The sequence below is a fragment of the Elephantulus edwardii genome, unplaced genomic scaffold (assembly GCF_000299155.1).
Source record: "Elephantulus edwardii isolate Elephantulus edwardi_28Jun2011 unplaced genomic scaffold, EleEdw1.0 scaffold00064, whole genome shotgun sequence".
Classification (NCBI taxonomy): Eukaryota; Metazoa; Chordata; class Mammalia; order Macroscelidea; family Macroscelididae; genus Elephantulus; species Elephantulus edwardii.
This window is the reverse complement of record NW_006399814.1, coordinates 12,386,752-12,407,527: the sequence shown is the minus strand read 5'-3', so window position 1 is coordinate 12,407,527 and position 20,776 is coordinate 12,386,752. Positions and strand designations below refer to the sequence as shown.

The following is a 20,776-nucleotide window of genomic DNA, read 5'->3' as shown; positions in this document are numbered from 1 at the left end:
ATTCAACAGAACAAAATATGTGGTGCATTTAGGATGTCAGTCCTCTTGTGCATGCTGCCACTGTTAAGGTCATCAGACTTGCAGTGACTTTCAGCAATCCATTGTATAGGTAATCGTCTTCTTTGGCCTGTCCAAGGAAACCCAAACCTGCAGATGGCAGGCATGCATCCCATCCCCCACCTCCTATGCAGGCGGCCAGCGGGGCATGTGCCCCCCCAGCGCGGGTGGCCAGCGGGGGGCACGCAGCCCCCCTCAGCACAGGCGGCCGTTGGGGGCGCGCCCCCCCACCCCACCGCATGGGCGCTCACAGGCTGTGCGGCCCCTCTTGTGCGAGCAGCTGGTGGGTGCCTGCTTCCCCCACTGTGGCCATCCTGGCTCAAAGAATTCTCTCCAGAACAAGTCCACCTTGTGGGAGTGTGGTGGCTTCACTGTACCCAGGCATCCAATTCCCAAATCAATAAGACAGCTTCACTGCAGAGCTGCTGTAGATAGGGTCACAATACATTGCAGGCAACTCAACGGCACATAAAAACAACAAAATACTCTATTTTTTATGGTTTGTTTTGGTTTTTGTTTTGTTTAAGCCTCTTGTTTAGACTCAATAAGACCTCCGGGAGGGCCTTTGTGCTTAAAAGTCGGTTGTTATTATATTCTGGAGGAACATTCTTCTAAGTGGCACAGCACTCTTCTGTCAATATGCTGTACTGTGGTAACCTGGAGTTGCAGTGATCTTGAGTTCCAGTGGTCTTGAGGAGGACCAGTGCCCAGCATCCATCCCATTCCTCCTTGGGAATCCTTGAATTCCTGTTGTTGAGCCTCAATCTTCACTGAGGTCCAGTCATCAACTGTTTAAGTGTTCAATTATCAATAAGCTGAAGTCTGTAGGAGGCCATAATGGCCCTGCTTTAAGTGGTTCGCTGCTCCCGCAGCTCACCATGCTGTCTCTGCCTCCGCTGCCATCTTGGATCTGACAATCCTTGAGTTGTCAACATTTCTTAAGCTCAAGGAACTGAAGAACAAATTCAAACCTAGAGTTGCTATAATCAAGGATGCTTTAGGCAGAATATTAAATTATCCAGGAAGTATTAAAAGAAGATGGAAGGCATATACTGAGTCATTATATCAAAAGGAATTGGCAGATACAGAAGAATTTAATGAAATAACATATGGGCAAGAGCCGATAGTGATGAAGGAAGAAGTTCAAGCTTCTTTAAAGGAAATAGCAAAAAATAAGGCCCCAGGAGTAGATGGTATACCAATTGAAGTATTTCAGCTAACAGATGCTGCCCTGGATGTGCTCACCAAGCCAAGTTGTGCCAAGAAATCTGGAGAACAACCACCTGGCCAACTGACTGGAAGAAATCTATATTTGTTCCCATTCCAAAGATGGGCGACCCAACAGAGTGTGGAAACTACAGAACACTATCATTGATTTCACATGCAAGCAAGATTCTACTGAAGATTATCCAAAAACGACTGGAACAGCACATCAGCAGAGAATTGCCGGAAGTCCAGGCTGGGTTTAGAAGGGTCGTGGTACTAGGGATAGTGTAGCTGATGTTAGATGGATCTTAGCTGAAAGCAGGGAATACCAGAAGAATATCTATCTGTGTTTCATTGATTATGCAAAGGCGTTTGACTGTGTGGATCTTAACAAACTGTGGCTGACTCTGAGAAGAATGGGAATCCCAGAACATTTAATTGTGCTAATGTGAAACCTATACTTGGACCAAGAGGCAGTAGTCAGAACAGAGCAGGGTAACATGCATGGTTCAAAATTGGGAAGGGTGTATGCCAGGGATGTGTCCTGTCTCCATACCTTTTCAATCTGTATGCAGAACAGATCATCTGGGAGGCTGGGCTCTATGAGGAGAATTGTGGCGTCAGGATTGGTGGAAGATCTGTTAGCAATCTGTGTTATGCAGATGACACAACCCTACTTGCTGAAACTGAGGAGGACCTCATGCACTTGCTGCAGAGGGTCAAGGACTGCAGCCTTCAGTATGGACTGAGGCTCAATGTCAAGAAGACAAAGATTCTCACCACTGGACCAATTGGTAGCATCAGGATGGATGGTGAAGAGATTGAGATTGTTCACAGCTTCAGTTTGCTCGGCTTCCACGGTCAACACTCTTGGCAGTAGCAGTCAGGAAATCAAAAAACGTATTGCGATGGGAAAGTCTGCTGTTAGGGACCTCATGGTGTCTCTCTGGAGACTAAGGTGCGCCTGATACAGGCCATGGTCTTTGCAATCATTTGTTATGCATCAGAGAGTTGGACAATGACTAGGGAGGACAGAAGGAAAATTGATGCCTTTGAGCTGTGGTGCTGGAGAAGAGTATTGAACGTTCCATGGACTGCCAAGAAAACAGATTCATCCTGGAGAGGGTTAAACCAGGCTACTCCTTGGAGGCAAGGATTCTGGGGCTTCGTCTGACATACTTTGGGCATGTTGCAAGGAGGGACAGGTCCTTGGAGAGGGACATCATGCTTGCGAGGGTGGAGGGACGGCGCAAGAGGGGAAGAACCTCTATGAGATGAGTTGATTCAGTGACTGGGGTAATCGGGATGGGTGTGTCAGAGGCAGTGCGATTGGCACAGGACAGAGAAGGGTTTAGGGCTGTTGTACATAGGGTCGCTATGAGTCGCAAACGACTCGACAGCACATAACAACAACAACAACATTTTCAGAAGCAGTTCACCAGGCCTTTCTTTCTCGTCTGTCTTAGCTTAGAAAATCCACTGTAAACGGTTCCACAAGATAACAACATGAAAGTCTCAGTTGAAAAACAAATGGTGCTTACACTGAGATGCATTGGGAACTGAACCCATGTCAGCTGAAATACTGAAGTAAATTTATAATAAACAAACAACACAGGTATCATTGAGTTGATTAAATGATTTGGCTGTGAAAGATTATTTTCAACTTCTTTTTTCCATTTAAGAGTTGCCTATGATATAGGAGTACAGTTTATTTTACCATTTTAAGGCACATCAGTAATAGAACAGTTCAGGGCTGTTGTACATAGGGTTGCTATGAGTCGCAAGCGACTCGACGGCACATAACAACAACAACAACAACATATATTGTTGTCATCCTTTGCCACTGAGTCAGAACTGACTAGTCAGGAAAAATTGGGTTCTTTTCTGGTATTCGTGAGAACTACCCTACAAAAGGCCCTTTATATTATTATACTTTAAATACATATTCAAGTTAGGTTTATATATAGAAATTATTAAATAGATTCTTCAAAAAACCACTATAAGGGAACACTTGCATACCTTACATAGGTCTGCTTCATAATACCTCTTCTCCATTACAACTCACCTTGTATTGGAATAAGTAAGATTTGAGTTGGTATTTACAGCCATAAAATTATTGCTTGTTAGGTTAATGGGCGGCATTGTCGTACAACCTCCAGCATGTAGATTTTCTTTCATGCCATTAGAACTGATGCTGGGACTGATAGGTCTTGGTGGTTCAGTGATTACAGGTTTTGCATCTTGAGATGGTGTGTGAACATTTTCAGTTACATCTTGCTGACAATGTCCGGCTTCATAATCTAACTTTTTTGGTTCCAGGTTATCTCCTTTTCCTCCTTTCACTTTAATAACTCTGACTTTTATCTCCTTGGATTTTTTATCTTTTTCTATTTCCTAGAATAAATTCACCCAAAATCTTAGCAAAGGAAACAGTTATTTTGCTACTATAATAAAGTTAAACTTGAAAGAGAACTGAAGTCTTTTTTACCTTTCCAAACCCAGAACTATTTAGCAGAGTATTGCTATAAATTCTTTTTCTTTCATCTTTTATAAGTTCATTTTCTTTGGAATTATCTTTTGGCTTTATGAATGAATTGATCTTTGCTTCTTGCAGTAATTTAGCTTTCAGTTCTGGTATGAACCTAATAAACAAAAAAACAGTAACCAGTAAGCTTTTTACTTAGATAATTTCTCTTTAATGAGCCATTTGATCAATTAATTTACATTTCAGTTGCAGCATAAATAAATCACCACATAATACATGCCCCAGAGATGTCACAATATTGATCTCATCCAAATTGCTTCTTGGTAAAGCTATATCTTCCAATATTTTACCATGGAAATGTAATAAAACTTACAAAATAGACTTATGAGAATAAGATTCCTTTTTAGTAATGTGAACTTTACTTCTTCCATTCTGACAAATATGCTATTCTTCTTAAGAACTATTCAGGCCATTATGAGTGAAAGCTTGAAAGTAGACTAGTCTCTGTCTGTTTAGAAGAAAGAAAGAAAGAAAACCAAAACTTTACGGAAACAATTAGTCCAAAAGACTAACAAACCATGCAGACTTCAACTTCCATGATCCTGAGACCAGAAGAACTAGATGGTGCCCAGCTGTCACTGTTTCTCACTCCAAAAGGATCACAGTAGTGGGTCCTGGACAGAAAACTAAAAACTAAATAACAATACAAAACTAAAAAACAATAAAAAGAGCTAAACTCCCTCGTCCAACAGAGATTGAGGGAACCTCCAAGACTATTGCCCATAGTACCTCTTTCTTTGAACTTTGAACAAAGCTCATCTCTGTGGCTCAGCTTTCAGCCAAACAAGAACTCACCGCCATCAAATTGGAGCCAATTCATGGCTGACCCACCTAAGGTTTCCAAGGGTATAAACTGCAAAAGAGGAGATTTCCCATCTTTCTCCTAGAAGCTGCTGATGGATTCAAGTCACCAGAGAGATGTGGCCTTTGGGCTAGAAGAGCGAACCCTAACAAACAACAGACAGTTCTACAAGGGAAACAATAGCATCAGGAGGCAATAACCAACCGTTTAAGGTCAAAAGAATAGCATTTGTCCAATGATAAAGCCCAGAAGACAGGAAAGATTAGAGAGGAAAGATGAATGGATATGTGGAGAAATGTGATTTCATTGTTTTGCTGTTGTTATGTACTGTGGAGTCAGGACCAACTTATAGATGACCTTCTGGTGGGTTTTCAGAGGCAGTAAATGGCATGAAGAATATTCCTTCTTCCACAGAGCAGCTGGTCGATTTGAACTTCATGGCTATGGGCTGACAGTGCAACTCCTTACCACTAAGCTAAATATGAAAAACGAATTTGTTTTATAAGCTTTCATTCAAATCACAAGTAAAAATCTAAAAAAGATCCAGGCTACTTTGTTCTTTTGGTGGTTGTTTAAAGTAATAACATTTAAAAGATGAACTATTACGTTTTGAAATCTTACTCTACAGAAATATTTTCATAGAAAATGTAACTAAATATATCCATATTGAAGGGAAGGTTTTTTCTTGTTTTCTTTATTTTTATTTAAAATTATTTTTGTTATATGCCTCTGAGTCAGAATTAATGGTTGACCCTCCAGTGGGTTTTCAGATACATTTGATCACATGGGAGAAGACATATCACATCTTTCTTCCATGAATAATTAGTAGATTCAAACCACATGCCAATCGGTTGGCAGCACAATGTTTTACCACTAAGCCACCAGAGATCCACAGAAAACAATTTTACAGGGTTCAAAATTTTAAAAAACAACTCTTGCCAATATTGTATAGAGAACATACTTAGTAACAGTGAGTGTGAGGCAGTAAAAAAGGAATCACTGTGATTAGTTAACTAAACATGAAACATGAAACACACCAGTTAAAGCTTTCTAATTGCAGGAGACCAGAGACTTTTTACCAAAGGAAAGGTCTTTCTCTACATGTTTTACTGAGGCTCCTGTAATTTGAACTCAATATACTTTTGCTCCATAAAAGTAAAATCTTAATATCTAAATACAAAAAAAAGCCAATTTAGTATACGTAGAATGAATAAGAGCAGCATTTTAAAAAATTACACTTTTTATCAAGGGCACTTTTCAACATATCTTCTCATTTTTTGTGTTAGAGAAAAAGTTGTGGTTACTCTTTTAGACATTTCCTTCTTGTTTTGTTTCTAATGACAATTCCTGGACTTTTCCACACCCAATGATAATGTCAGATGAAGCCTCAGAATCCTTGCCTCCAAGGAGCAGCTTGATTTAGCCCTCTCCAGGATGAATCTCTTTGTTTTCTTAGCAGTCTATGGTACCCTCAACACTCTTCTCCAACACCAAAGCTCAAAAGCATCAATTCTCCTTCTATGCTCCCTGGTCATTGTCCAGCTCTCTGATGCACAAGTGATAGCAAACACCATGGCCTGTACCAGACGTACCTTAGTCTCCAGAGACACACCGTTGCTCTTCAGAACTTTAGAGAGGTCCCTAACAGCAGACTTTCCCATCGCAATACATCTTTTAATTTCCTAGCTGCTGGTGCCAAGAGTGTTGATTGTGGAGCCAAGCAGACTAAAGCTGTGAACAATTTCAGTCTCTTCACCATCCATCCTGATGCTGCCAATTGGTCCAGTGGTGAGAATCTTTGTCTTCTTGACATTGAGCCTCAATCCATATTGAAGGCTGCAGTCCTTGACCCTCAGTAGCAAGCACTTCAGGTCCTCCTCAGTTTCAGCAAGCAGGGTTGTGTCATCTGCATAAAGCAGATTGTTGATAGATCTTCCACCAATCCTGATGCCCCATTTCTCCTCATAGAGCCCAGCCTCTTGGATAATCTGCTCTGCATACAGGTTGAAAAGGTATGGAGACAGGACACATCCCTGGCGTACACCCTTCCCAATTTTGAACCATGCAGTGTTTCCTTGCTCTGTTCTAATGACTGCCTCTTGGTCCAAGTATAGGTTTTGCATTAGCACGATCAAGTGTTCTGGGATTCCCTTCTTCTCAGAGACAGCCACAGTTTGTTATGGTCCACACAGTCAAATGCCTTTGCATAATCAATGAAGCACAGATAGACATTCCCCTGGTACTCCCTGCTTTCTGCCAAGATCCATCTAACATTAGCTACAGTATCCCTAGTACCATGACCCCTTCTAAAGCCAGCCTGGACTTCTGGCAGTTCTCTGCTGATGTGTTGTTCCAGACGTTTTTGGATAATCTTCAGCAGAATCTTGCTTGCATGTTAAGTTAATGATTTGTTCTATAGTTTCCACACTCTGTTGGATTCTGAGGCTTCGTCTGACATACTTTGGTCATGTTGTAAGGAGAGACTGGTCCTTGGAGAAGGACATCATGCTTGGAAGGGTGGAGGGCAGGCGCAGGAGGAGAAGGCCCTCTGGGAGGTGGATTGATTCGGTGACTGGGGCAATCAGGATGAGTGTGTCGGAGACAATGAGATTGGCACAGGACAGAGCAGAGTTTAGAGCTGTTGTACATAGGGTCGCTATGAGTCGCAAGCAACTCGATGGCACATAACAATAACAACAACAATGATAATGTCATCACATTTTTAATTGAGGTCCATCTCCAAATTTCTTACCTTTACACTTGAAGGCCAGATGAATGATTTTGCAATTAGTTAAAACTTATTGATTCTTTAGAAGATCAAACAGGAAGTGATGTTTTCTTAGAAATATGACTGATTGTTGTTATTGTTAGGTGATTCTGAGTCAAGTGTCACTCATAATAATCCTATGATCAACAGATTTGTATCATCTCCTACCCTACGCCACCCTTATCATCTGTGACATACTTGATTTGAACCCATTGAGGGTTAGGGTTAGGTTAACTCATCTTGTTGAAGATTTTCCTCTCTTATACTAATCTTCCACCTTTCCAAGGAATAAACCCTCTTAATAGCATGTCCAAAGGATTTGAGGAAGCTTCCCTATTCTTGTCTCTAAGGAATACTCTGGCTGCAGTTTCTTCAAGACATATCTGTATGTTCTTTTGGGTGTCCATGGGAGATATATAGTACTCTTCTCCAACACCACAACTCAAAGTCATCAATTCTTCTTCTGTCATCTTTATTCATTGTCCAGTTCTCAGATGCAGGTGATTGAAAAGAAAACGGCTTGAATCAGATACACCTTGGTCTTTGAACTGACATTATTGCTCTTCAGTACTTTGGACAAGTCCCTAATACAGAAATTCCCAGTGCAGTATGTCTCCTGATTGCCTGACTTCTAGTACCAAGTGTGTTGGTCTGGATCCAAGTATAATAAAATTATTGACAATTTAAATCTGTTCTCCATCTATTGTTGTTGTTGTTGCTATGTGCTGTCAAGTTGCTTGCAATTCATAGCAACCGTATGTACGAAACCTGCTCTATTCTGTGCCAAATTTACTGTCTTTGATATACCTACTCTCATCACCCCAGTCACTATATCAATCCATCTCATCGATGACCTCCTTCTTTTTCTCTGTCCCTCCACTCCTCCAAGCATGATGTCCCTCTCCAAGGACCGGTACCTCCCTGAAACATGCCCAAAGTATGTCAGACGAAGCCTCAGAATTCTTGCCTCCAAGGAATAGCTTGGCTTCACCCTCTCTAGGACGAACCTGTTAGTTCTCCTGGCAGTCCGACACTCTTCTCCAGCACCACAGCTCAAAGGCATCAATTCTCTTTCTATCATCCCAAGTCATTGTCCAGTACTTTGCAATCAAATGCAAAGACTATGGTCTGGATTAGGCACATCTTAGTCTCCAGACTGATGTCATTACTCTTCAGTACCGTGGAGAGGTCCCTGACAGCCAGCTTTCCCAATGCAATTTGTCTCTTGATTTTCTGGTTGCTGGTACCAAGAGTGCTGATTGTGGAGACAAGCAAACCAAAGCTGTTAACAATAACAATCTCTTCACCATCTGTCATAATGCTCCCAATCAGCCTAGTGGTGAGAATCTTTGAGATTAAATCTATATTGAAGGCTGCAGTCCTCGATCTTCTGCACCAAGGACTTCAGGTCCTTCTCAGTTCCAGCAAACAAGTGTGTGTCATCTGAGTAATGCAGGTTGTTGATGAGTCTTCCTCCAATCCTGATGCCACAGTCCTCTTCATATAAACCAGCCTCCTGGATGACCTGTTCTGCGTATAGATTGAAAAGATATGGAGACAGAATACATCCCTGGAATACACCCTGATATTGAACCATGCAATATCTCCTTACTCTGTTCTGACAACTGCCTCCTGGTCCAAGTGTAGGTTTTGCATAAACACAATCAAACTGTTACTTATTGATCCAGTGGTGTGGATTTTTGTCTTTTGATGCTGAGATGTAATACATATTGAAGGCTGCAATCCCTTGATCTTCTGCAGAAGTGTTTCAGGTCCTCCTTGCTTTCAGCAAGCAAGGTTGTGGCATCTGCAAAATGCAGGCTGTTAATGAATCTTCCTCCAATCCTGATGCCACTGAATCTAAATTACCTAAGTTTAATGAATCTAACTTGTCAATGCAAACTGTATAATGAGCATGTCATAGTGTGAGACACAAAAGGTTTGTTAAGAAGCATGATCCCTATATTCTGGGAGCTTACACTTTTGTGAGAAAGAAAACAGGTATTACAACACAGAATAAAACCATTTTGTCAGTGAGTGCTAATTATAGTTTCTGTTGTTACTACCAAGCCACTTCTGACTCACAGTTACCCTGTTTACAGCAGAACAAAACATTGCTGGTACTTGGCACTGTTGCAGCCACTGCCTCAATTCATCTCACTGAGGGTCTTCTCCTTTCCCTTGACCCTGTTTTTTACTTAGCATGACATCTTATCCAGGGAGAAGTCCCTCCTTATAATAATATATCTATTATACATGAGATGAAGTTTCACCATAGTTTTTTTTAAGTAGCATTCTGGCTATACTTTTTTCCAAAATATATTTATTATTTTGCCATGTATTCATTTCCAATACCATAATCCAAAGGCAGTAAGTCTTCTTTACTTTCTTTTATTTTTTATCTAACATAAAATCCTTATCCAGAGATGGGTCCTTTCTAATGACAAGTTCAAAGCACATAAAACAAAATCTCACTATCCTTACTTCCAAGGAGCATTCTGCCTACCTATCAGAAGTTTGTTATTTTGAGTAGTATGATCTACTAGTCAATATTCTTTGCTAATGTTGTTTTTTTAAATACTATGATCTATTCAATATTCTTTGCTAACATCATAGTTCAAAAACTCTCTTTTTCAGTTGTTCTCACTCACTGTTTAGCTTTTGCATGCATATGAGGTGATCGAAAAATACTGTAGCTTGGGTAAAGCACATTTTCCATCTCAAAGTGACATCTTTGCTCTTTTATGCCTAAAGAGATCTTTCACAGTAGATTTGTCAAAAGCAATATGCCAGTATCTTTGATTCCTTGACTGCTGTTTTTCATGGACGTCAACTGCGAATTCACATAAAATTAAATTCTTGACAGCTTCAGTCCTCTCTCCACTTATTATGTTGCTTAGCAGTCCAGTTACAAGGATTTTTGTTTTCTTTAAATTAAGATGTAATTCATATTGAGTGGAATGTTATCTTGGTGTTTCATCAGTAAATTATTCAAGCCTTCTTTATTTTTCTCAAGCAAGGCTATTTCATCTGCACAGCACAGGATGTTGATGAGTCTTTCCTCACCCTTGATGCTATGTTCTTTCTCATAGAAGCAGGGCTAGCCATCCACTTCTTAAATAACAGACCTTCAAAAACCCTATCAATAATTGTAAAAACACTGTTGGATAGATATAATTCAAGATGATAAACCTCTAAAGTTGGAAGGCATTAAAAATGCCACTGGAGAAGAGCTGACTCTTCAAAATAGAGTCTACCTTCATGATGTGGAGGGGAAAAAGCTTTAATTCAGTGAAGGACCTTCATTTGTTGATATGGCAAGATTCAAAAGAAGAATAGCTACAAATATCCATTAATAATTGGAAGGCAGAATATATAATTATAAAAAATATGAATATATGAAGTCGAATATATAAAGTAGGAAAATTGGAAGTTGTAAAAAATAAAATTTGAACAAATAAATATCAACATCTAAGGCATTAATGGCTCAGATGGACTGCTATTTACTATTTTTAGAGACAATCATAGGATGTACTATGTCAGAAATGAGAAAATGAAGAGGAATGGTGTTATGTTCATAATGAAAAGAGTATTACAAGATCTATCATGAAGTACAGTGCTGTCAGTGAAAGGATAATCTCCACACTTATACAAGAAATACCTGTTATTCTTATGTACTTATACAAAAACATATCTGTTATTCAAATATATACATCAACTATTAAAGTAAAAGATGAAGAAATTGAGAGTTTGGTTTCCACGAAATACAAGGGAATGCTGCATGGTTTTAAATTAAGAAAGGTGTGTGTCGGCATTGTATACTTTCTCTATACCTATTCAATCTGTATGCTGAGCAAACCATTTGAGAAACTGGACTTGTGGTATTAGGATCAGAGGAAGCAATATGGAAAGGAAGAAGAATTCAATATCAAGATTGGAGGAAGGCTTATCAATAATCTGCATGATACAACCTTACTTGCGGAAAGTGTGGAAGACTTGAAGTGCTTGCTGCAGAAAATCAAACAACCTTCAATATAGATTACATCTCAACATCAAGAAAATAAAAACTCTCACCTGATAGGCAACATCATGATAGCTAGATAAAAGATTGGATTCACAATCAACACCCTTGGTACCAGCAGTCAGATTAGGAGATCTATTGCTTTGGGAAGGAAGAAGGAAGAAGTGGATGGCCAATCCTTCTTCCTAGTCTGTCTCAATGTGAATGTTCAGATTTAGAGAAGTATTAGACAGACCAGCAAGTTAAAGGTATATCCCTTATTGTGGAGTTAACTTTAGTGTCAGTGTTGTCCCTACATGGACTGCTAGGAAAACAAACAGATTTGTCCTGGAAGGGGTTAAACCGGGTGGCTCCTTGGAGGCAAGGATTCTGAGGCTCCATCTAACTTACTTTGGACATGTGAGGAGAGACCGGTACTTAGAGAGGGACATCATGCTTGGGAGGGTGGAGGGACAGCGCAGGAGAGGAAGGCCCTCTATGACGTGGATTGATTCCGTGACTGGGATAATTGGGATGGGAGTGTCAGAGACAGTGCGATTGGCACAGGACAGAGTGGAGTTTAGGGCTGTTGTACATAGGGTCGCTATGAGTCGCAGGCGACTCGACGCCACATAACAACAACAACAACAACAACAACATTGCTTTGGGAAAGTCTACAGTCAGAGACCTTTTCAAATTATTGAGGAGCAATGGTGTCGGTTTGAAAACTAATGAGTGCCTGATTCAGGCCATGGTCTTTTCCATCATTTTCAATTAATAAGAAAGCTAGACAATGAATAAAGATGATAGAAGGAGAATTGATCCCACTGATTCATGGTGTTGGAGAAGAGTACTTAGTGGCCTACAGACTATTAAAAGAACAAACATAAAATAAAGAACAAACAGCTATGGCTTGTAGAAAGTGCAGCCCGAGTGCTCCATGCAGGCATAGATGACAAAGCTTCATCTCACATACATTGGGAGTGTCATTAGGAGAGAGTATTATTTGAAAAGGGACATCATGCTTGGAAAGGTAGGGGATTGGAAAAAGAGAAGAAGAACCTTGAAACGTCTTCCTCTGTGGACTGACACGATGACTGTAGTAACTGGCTCAAATATGTCAGAAATGATGAAGATGGCACAGGATAGGAGAGGGTTCAGATCTGTTGTTCACAGTGTTGTTATGAGTTGTACTTGATGGCACCCAACAACAAATTTCAGTTTATAATGCCTAGGATATAAATATGTACACATTCCATTTCATTTTTTACTTATACTTTTTCTGCATTTATATTTTATTCATTCTACAATCTGATTTTTAACTAATATTTGTAACGATTTCACCTCATTTTGAATTGTGCATGACACATCATTAAATGAAGCTACCAAATCTACTCCATCCATAGCATTAAGGTGGACCATACTTAAAGAAGGCAGTTCTTCTCCTAGTCATATTCTGAGTGCCTTCTAACCTGAGGTGCTCATTTTCTCACAATATTTCAGACATGAATATGTTGTGTTTATAAGATTTTTATGGACCAATTTTTTACACGTCGATTGCCAAGCTCTTCTTCCTAGTCTGCCTTAATTTGGAAGCTCCACTGAAATCTGTCCACTGTGGGTGACCAGTACGGTTGGTATAGGTTTCATCACTACAGTCTCATGTAAGCTGCCATCATTTGACAAAATGACTAGGTTTAGATTCTTTATCTAGAGACTTACAGATCAGAGAATCTACAGCTAAACACTAAACCTTCTCTTCTTAAGTCTGTTCTGACTCACAGGAGCCTTATATAAAGGACACAACAGAAGTGCCCATAGAATTTTCAAGGTTATACATCTATGAGAACAGATTGCTTCATTTTCTTCCAGAGTGGCTAGTGAGCTTGAATTGCCAACCATTCAATTAGAAGTCCAAGCTTCCTCTCAAGTATTCTGGTCATGTTGCTGTTGTTGTTATGTGCTGTTGAGTCGACTATGGCTCACAGAAACTCTATGCACAATAGGTCTGAAACCTGCTCTATCCTGAGCCAATCTCACTGTCTCTAACACTCCTACCATCGTTACCCGTTACTGTGCCAGTCCATCTCATTCAGGGTCTTCCTCTTTTGCACTGTTCCTCTACCCTTCCAAGCATGATCTCCTTCTCCAAAGACAGGTCTCTCCTGGCAATATGCTCAAAATATGTGAGAGAGAGTCTTGAAATCCTTGCCTCCAAGGAACAGCCTGTTGTAGAGAAACTACAGAAAACTCACTGTCTTTGAGGTGATCCAGACTGATAGAGAAGCTCTATTGGGTTTCCAAGGCTATAAATATTAACTGAAGACTACCACTTCATTCTCTCATTGAGTTGCTGATGTCTTTGAACTGATGACCACTAATTAGGTTAACAGCCCAACATTTAATCGATTATATCATCAGATCTCCTTAAGAGAATCTATTTTTTTTAAAAAAGGAAAATTAGACCATTCTGAGTATAAAATCTAAATGGGAATAAAAAAATTAAAATATTGCTTTTATATTCTCATATCTGATTTGTTTATGTTCTTATATCTTCTTAATGATAACTGATGATATTTTGTAATGTAAAGTTCAGTACATTGCCTAGGATATGATCAACAAGTAATAAATGTTAGAAATTATTACTTTTATTATTAGAATCTTCAAAGTGACACCTATAGGTATACCATATGTGTGTGTAGTCAGTACCTGATATCCAGTTTTTGTTAAAATGATTTTTAATGATGTGTAACATTAGCCCATGTAGTAATTTCTCATGTTAGCAAAATCTTCTAATACAAATACTAAAAAAATCTGTATGAACTCATAGTCCTTACTTTTCAACAAATCCATCTCTAGTGAAATATTCATGCTGCAAAAGATCACTAGCAGATATCCTCTCAGCAGGTTCAATTTGCAAACAAGCCTAAAAAAGGAAATAGATTCTAAAGTTAAGTGAACTCTTAATGGAGCTTCAGTACTCTAGACATCAAAAGTATCTGACAAATGAAAAAGCACATTGTTTCTGTGGTGTACTGTCAAGTTGGAACCAACCCATAGCTGACAATCCAACAGGTTTTCAGAGATAGTTGCATGGTAGGAGATTGCCCATCTTTCTCCACAGAGTTGGTGGATTTGAACTGTAGGCCTTTGCGTTGGCAGTGCAACCACTAAGCCAGCAGAGCTCCCCAAAGAAGTAAGTAGTTGCCTAAAAGTGGTCTTAAAAAGACGGAATTAGCAAGCTCAGAGGTGCACAGTTCAAATCCACCAGAAGCTCTGCTGGAGAAGGAGGAACAATCTCCTCCTGTACCTGTCAGATCTGATTTGACGGTACACACGAAAAAATAATGAAATAGTAAATAAATAAAAAAAAGATGGAATTAAATCTTAGGCATTCCTGAACTGTAATTCTGGCTTGTTTTTTTCCAAGAAATTTGCAATTACATTATTACAAGTTAAATGATGTTAGTCAAAACAGAGGTGTCAGCATGTTTCCACAGTATTAGAAATTTTTGAACCTTGTCTCAGTTTTGTGAGGTAGAAAATCGCTGATAAATAGTTCTGTTTTATATATACCTATATAATTATAATAAGTATAATGAGGGACTTGGCAAACTAGAACTTTTATTCACATTTACTAACTTTCCTGATTCCTAATTAGTGCTCTTTCTACAGCATCAGACAATATAACAAATACTCAAACCTGAAATCTTTGTGGAAGATTTTGGAAAAGTATTTTTCTGCTTTCTACTTTGAGTACTTCAGTAGATTAAAAAAAAATTCCTTTCACTCTCTGCCAAAAAGAAAAACAGACAGTGAAAGAAAGTGATGAAGAAGTTGTTGTTTTTGTCATCTGCCATTGAGTCTGCTTGTTGGAATACATCAATCGGTATACCTTCAATTTCTGGGGCATTGTTTTTGCCAATTCATTTAGAGCAGCTTAAACTTCTTTATTATCATTCTTGATCATATGCTATCCTGTGGAATTGTTGTCATCCACTTTTTATCCAGACAGATGTTAAAAGAGTAAAATGTTCCAGAAAGATTTTTTTTACCAGTTAATTGTTGTTTTAAGTTTATTTTAAGAGGATATTTTTGGTTTAAAGCTTAATATTTAAAGACTATCTAAGGGCTACAGTTTCAGGAATTCATTCAGTCTCCAAGGCTCTAGAAATGCTGAATTCCATGAAATGTGAAACTTTGTTCTGTATTTCTCTCATTTGCTTGTTGTTGTTGTTGTGTGCTGTTGAGTTAGAACTGACTCATAGCTTGTCCCCCAGCAGGTTTTAATAAATCTGTATTTATTCCTATTGCAAGAAAAGGTGATTCTTGAAAAAATATATTAGAATTTTGTAAATAAACAAGTAGAAAATAAAAAAAGGTGATCCAACAGAGTGTGGACATTAATGAACAATGTCACTAATATAATACACAAGCGAAAAGATGTATTGTGATGGGAAATTCTGCTGTTAAAGACCTCTCCAAACTACTGAAGAGCAATTATGTCACTGTGGAGACTAAGGTGTGCTTGATACAGGACATGGTCTTTGCAATCACTTGCTATATGTCAGAAGCTGGACAATGACCAGGGATGATAGAAGGAGAATTGATATCTTTGGGCTGTGGTGTTGAAGAAGAATACAGAATATACCGTGGACTGCTAAGAAAATGAACAGGTTCATCCTAGAGAGGGTTAAACCAGGCTGCTTGCTCCTTGGAGGTAAGGATTCTGAAGCTTCATCTGACATACTTTGGACATGTTGCAAGGAGGGACCAGCCCTTGGAGAAAGACGTCATGCTTGGGATGGTGGAGGGACAGCGAAAGAGAGGAAGACCCTTAGTGAGATGGATTGATTCAGTGGCTGGGGTAATGGGGGTAGGTGTATCAGTGGGCTAGGAAACAGTGAGATTGGCACAGGATAGAGCAGAGTTTAGGGCTGGTGTACATAGGGTCATTATTAGTCACAGGCGACTCAGTGGCACATGACAACAGCAACAGTTCCACAATCAATACTCTTGGCACCAACAGTCAGAAAATCAAAAGATGAATTGCATTGGGAAAGTCTTCTATCAGGGACCTTTCTAGAGTAAAGGAGGGCAATGATGTCAGGCTAGAGACTAAAGTGCACGTAATTCAGGCCATGGGCAATTCATGTATTTGCAATTACTTGGTACGCATCAGAGAGCTGGACAATGACAGAAAAATTAATGCATTTGAGTTTTGGAACTGGAGAAGAGTGTTGAACATGTATCATGGACCACCAAGAGAACAAACAGGTCTGTCTTGGAGAGGCTGAAAACAGGTTGCTCCTTAGAGGCAAGGATTTTGAAGCTCCATCTCACATACTTTGGACATGTTTCCAGGAAGGACCAGTCCTTGGAGAAGGACATCATGCTTGGACAAGTGGAGGAACAATACAAGAGAGCAAGACCCTGGATGAGATGAATTGACACAGTAACTGGGGTAATGCAGGTAGATATATTGGAGACTCATCTGAACGTGATTGTGAGACTGTGAGATTGACTCAGGATAGAGCAGAGTTCAGAGCTATTGTGCATAGGATTGCTGTGAGTCAAAGGCAACTCAATGGCATATAACAACACCAACCTGACTATAGTTGGTTCAATTACATATAACAACAATAACTATTTTGTTTTGTTCATACTTAAGGTGAATCATGGCATTGTCTTGCTGAATAACAAATTGTACCTACTTAATGCCTTACACCCATGGTATGCAGATGACACAAACTTGTTTTCTGAAAGTGAGGAGGCAAGTGAGGAGGCGTTGGTGTGCTTGTTGCAGAGGATTAAAGACTACAACCTTCAATGTGGATTGCATCTCAACATCAAGAAAACTAAGATTGTCACCACTGGACCAATAGGCAACATCATGATAGATGTTTGAGATTGTCAATTACTTCATCTTACTTGGATTCATAAACCACACCCTTGGTACCAGCAGTCTGGAGAGCAAGATACATATTGAATTGGGAAATTCGCAGTCAGGGACCTCTCCTAATTACTGAGAAGCAATGATGTTAGTTTGAGGACTAAGTGGCACCTGATTGAGAACATGATTTTTTCAGTCACTTGCTAGACAGCTGAGAGAGGGGATAATAAATAAAGATGACAGGAAAAGAGTTGATGCCTTTGAGCTGTGGTGTTGGAGAAGAGAACTCAATATCCCATGCACTGCTAAAGGAACAATCAGATATGTCTTAGAGAGGGTGCAGTCAGAGTATTCCTTGGAGGGAAAGAGAACAAAATTTTGTCTCACATACTTGGGGCATGTTTCTAGGAGAGAGTATTCCTTGGAGAGGGACATTACATTACACTTGGAAAGATTGAGGGTTGGTGAAAAGAGATGAAGATTCTTAACCAAGTGGATTAACACAGTGACTTCAGTAATGGGCTCAAGTATGTCAGAGATTTTGCAGATGGTACAGGTTATGTTTGGGTTCAGATAGATATGCTGTTCATAATCACTCTATGAGTTGTACAAGACTTGACAGCACTTACCAGAAGTACCACCTTACAGTGAGCCTGGTGGCCTAGTGGTAAGCAGTTGCACTGCCAGCGTGAAGGTATTGGTTTGAATCTAGAAGTGTCTGAGGGACAAAGATGAGCAATCTTATCCCATGTGATTCACCACCTCTGGAAATCCACTGGAAGATCAACTATGAATTGGTTCCAATATGATAGTACATATCAACGTCTTACATGGAGCTCTGGTTGCTTAATTGGGTAAGGTTTAGTCTTGCCAGCCCAAGGGCAGGCAGTTCAAAATCACTAGCTGTTCCTTGGTAGAAAGATGGGCATCTCTTCCCATGGGATTTACAGCCTCTGAAAACCTACTGGAGGGTCACCTATAAGTTGGTTCTGACTTGACTGTATTGATGATGAATGTCTCAGAAATTCTTTAGGGTACTATATTGCAAAGGGTGGACCCTTAGTCTGAATTTTTATTGCTATGCCTTGGAATTGTAACTTACTCATAGCTGACTCTCTAGTGGGTTTTCAGAGGTTATAATTGCACAGGAGGAGATTGTGCATCTTTCTTCTGTGGGGAAGCTGGTGGATGTGAACCAGGCACCTTTAGGGTAACAGCACAACTCCTTGTCCACTAAGTCACCAGAGCTCCCTTGTCTGAGTAGACTGGGTGTCAATAAACATAACAAATTCATGTTGCTAATATTGCTATTAGGTGCCATCAGGTTGGTTCTGGTTCATATTTATCCTATATCCAACAGAATAAAATGGTTTCATCCTGTGCAATCCACAATCATTGCTATGTTTGAGCTCATTGGTGCAGTCACTGTTGTCAAGCCATCTCTACTAGAGTTTTTCTCTTTTTCATTTACCCTCTACTTTAACCAGCTTTATGTCTCTTCAACTGGCCCCTCTTAATAACATGCGCAAAGCATGTGAGATGAAGTCTCATCATCATCAATCCCAAGGAGTCTTCTGGCTACATTATTAAAAAACAAATTTGTTAATTCTTCTGGCATTCTATGGTATATTCATTATTCTTTATCAACACAACATTTCAAAGGTATCAGTTCTTCTCCAGTCTTTCTTATTCATTGCCAGCTATATGAGGCAAGGGAAAATACTATGATATGCCATAATCCTCAAAGTACTAGCTTTGGTTTTAGACACTTTAAAGGAGTTTTTTTGCAGCATATTTTCCCGACACAATACATTGTTTGATTTCTTGACTGCTCATTTGATGAGCTCTGATTGTTGACCCAAGTCAAATGCTCAGCAACATCAATCTTATCTCCATTTAACATGATGTTATTTATAGGCATAGTGTGAAGATTTTTGCTTTCTTTTATGTTGAAGTGTAATTTACAATGAAAGTTATCGTCTTTAATCATCATCAAGGAGCATTTAAAATCCTCTTCACATTCCACAAGCATGGCTGTGTCATCTAAGTATTGTCTTCCTCCAATTCTTATGGCATGCTTTTCTTTATATAGACCAACTTCTTGAGTTGCTAATTTTGCAATAATCTTTATAATTTTCCCATTTATTCCTAAAAATCACTAAATTGTGGTAAACAAAAAAAATCAGACATGACTATCTTAAAGGGTTTTCAATTCTAAAAGTCTCTGAATTTTAGTTTCTTTTTTTGTTAAATTTGGGAGTCTCTGGGAAGTACAAAGAGTTAATGCATATAATGCATTAGTAATCCCAGCTAATAATTCAAAGGCTAGAGATTCAAACCCAACCAAACCCAACCAAACCCAACCAAAGGCACCTTACTGTGTGGGGAGGTATGATAATTTACTTCCAAAACATAAGCTTTGGTCAACTCTATGGAGCACAGCTCTTTTCTGACACACATGAAGTCACATGGCTGAAAAATGACTCAATGGCAAGTGCAACTGAAAGTAATTTTTAGAAGGAAGTATTGTAACTTATAATAGATGACATAAATAGTTTTTTAATATTTCATTAATTTTTTACAGTAATATTTTAAAACTATATTATAAGCCACCATGCGTCATCAGTAGCCATGGATCAGTCAGTCAAATAACTAGCCTGACCACGCAGACTCTATAAACTCAAGCAGAAGGGAGGACTGGGACACCCTGAGCCAGGTGAGAAGCCACTTCCAGAAGGAACAACAGGTTTCCTACTCTGTCATTAAGGTAATTTGGGGGGGAAAAACCGCTGTCTAGCTTGACCACATGGGACCTCTTAAGCTCAGGTAGACGGGAGGACCAGGACACCTTGAGAAGTCACTTCCAGAGGAAACATCTGTCCAGAAGAAATATACCAATGAGGAGCAAATTGAACAACTATGGAGGAAAATGCAAAAGATAGAAGAAAGAATTGATAGAATATATAAAGAGGTACAAAAGCTTAAAAAATCATCACAAGACAGAGAGGTACAGCCAACACAGAACTAGGAATAACTGAAAAGCATGAAAATGCAATCCAGACTATTAAGACCAAAATGGCAGAGTTCCAACATACTGGTAGAACAAAATAGTAGAACTGAAGAGATGGAACAGAACAGAGTGTCAGTGAGCTGTAAGACAAGAGCCTCACCAGAAACATAGTAGAAGAAAAATCAGACAGGAGACATTAAGAAAATGAAGAAAACATTAGAATCATGTTGGATAACATCAAATGGAATAACATACATATGACTGGAATTCCTGAAGAGGGGAGATAGGGAAATCACTGAGAAGATTGTGGAAGAAGTACTAGAAAGAAACTTCCCAGGTATTTTGAAGAATGGGAAAATCCACATTCAAGAAGCACAGAGAACATCAAATAGACAAGACCCAAAAAGAAAAACATTAAGTCATATCATAGTCAAATTCTCCAAATTAAATGATAAGGACAGAATTCTAAAAGCATGGGAAAAACAAAGAGTTACCT

The 20,776-nt window shown here is 39.3% G+C and overlaps 1 protein-coding gene across 1 annotated transcript in view; it reads right to left on the bottom strand.

Annotated features, from left to right (window-relative positions):
• CDKL3 (cyclin-dependent kinase-like 3) overlaps nt 1-20,776 on the bottom strand; it is an 80,885-nt gene that overhangs the window by 12,153 nt on the left and 47,956 nt on the right. The window contains exons 6-8 of the mRNA XM_006888064.1: nt 14,215-14,303; nt 3,752-3,905; nt 3,329-3,657 (exon numbers count right to left, since the gene is read on the bottom strand). Coding sequence (XP_006888126.1) covers nt 3,329-3,657; nt 3,752-3,905; nt 14,215-14,303 — 572 coding nt within the window. The remainder of the gene's footprint in view (nt 1-3,328; nt 3,658-3,751; nt 3,906-14,214; nt 14,304-20,776) is intronic.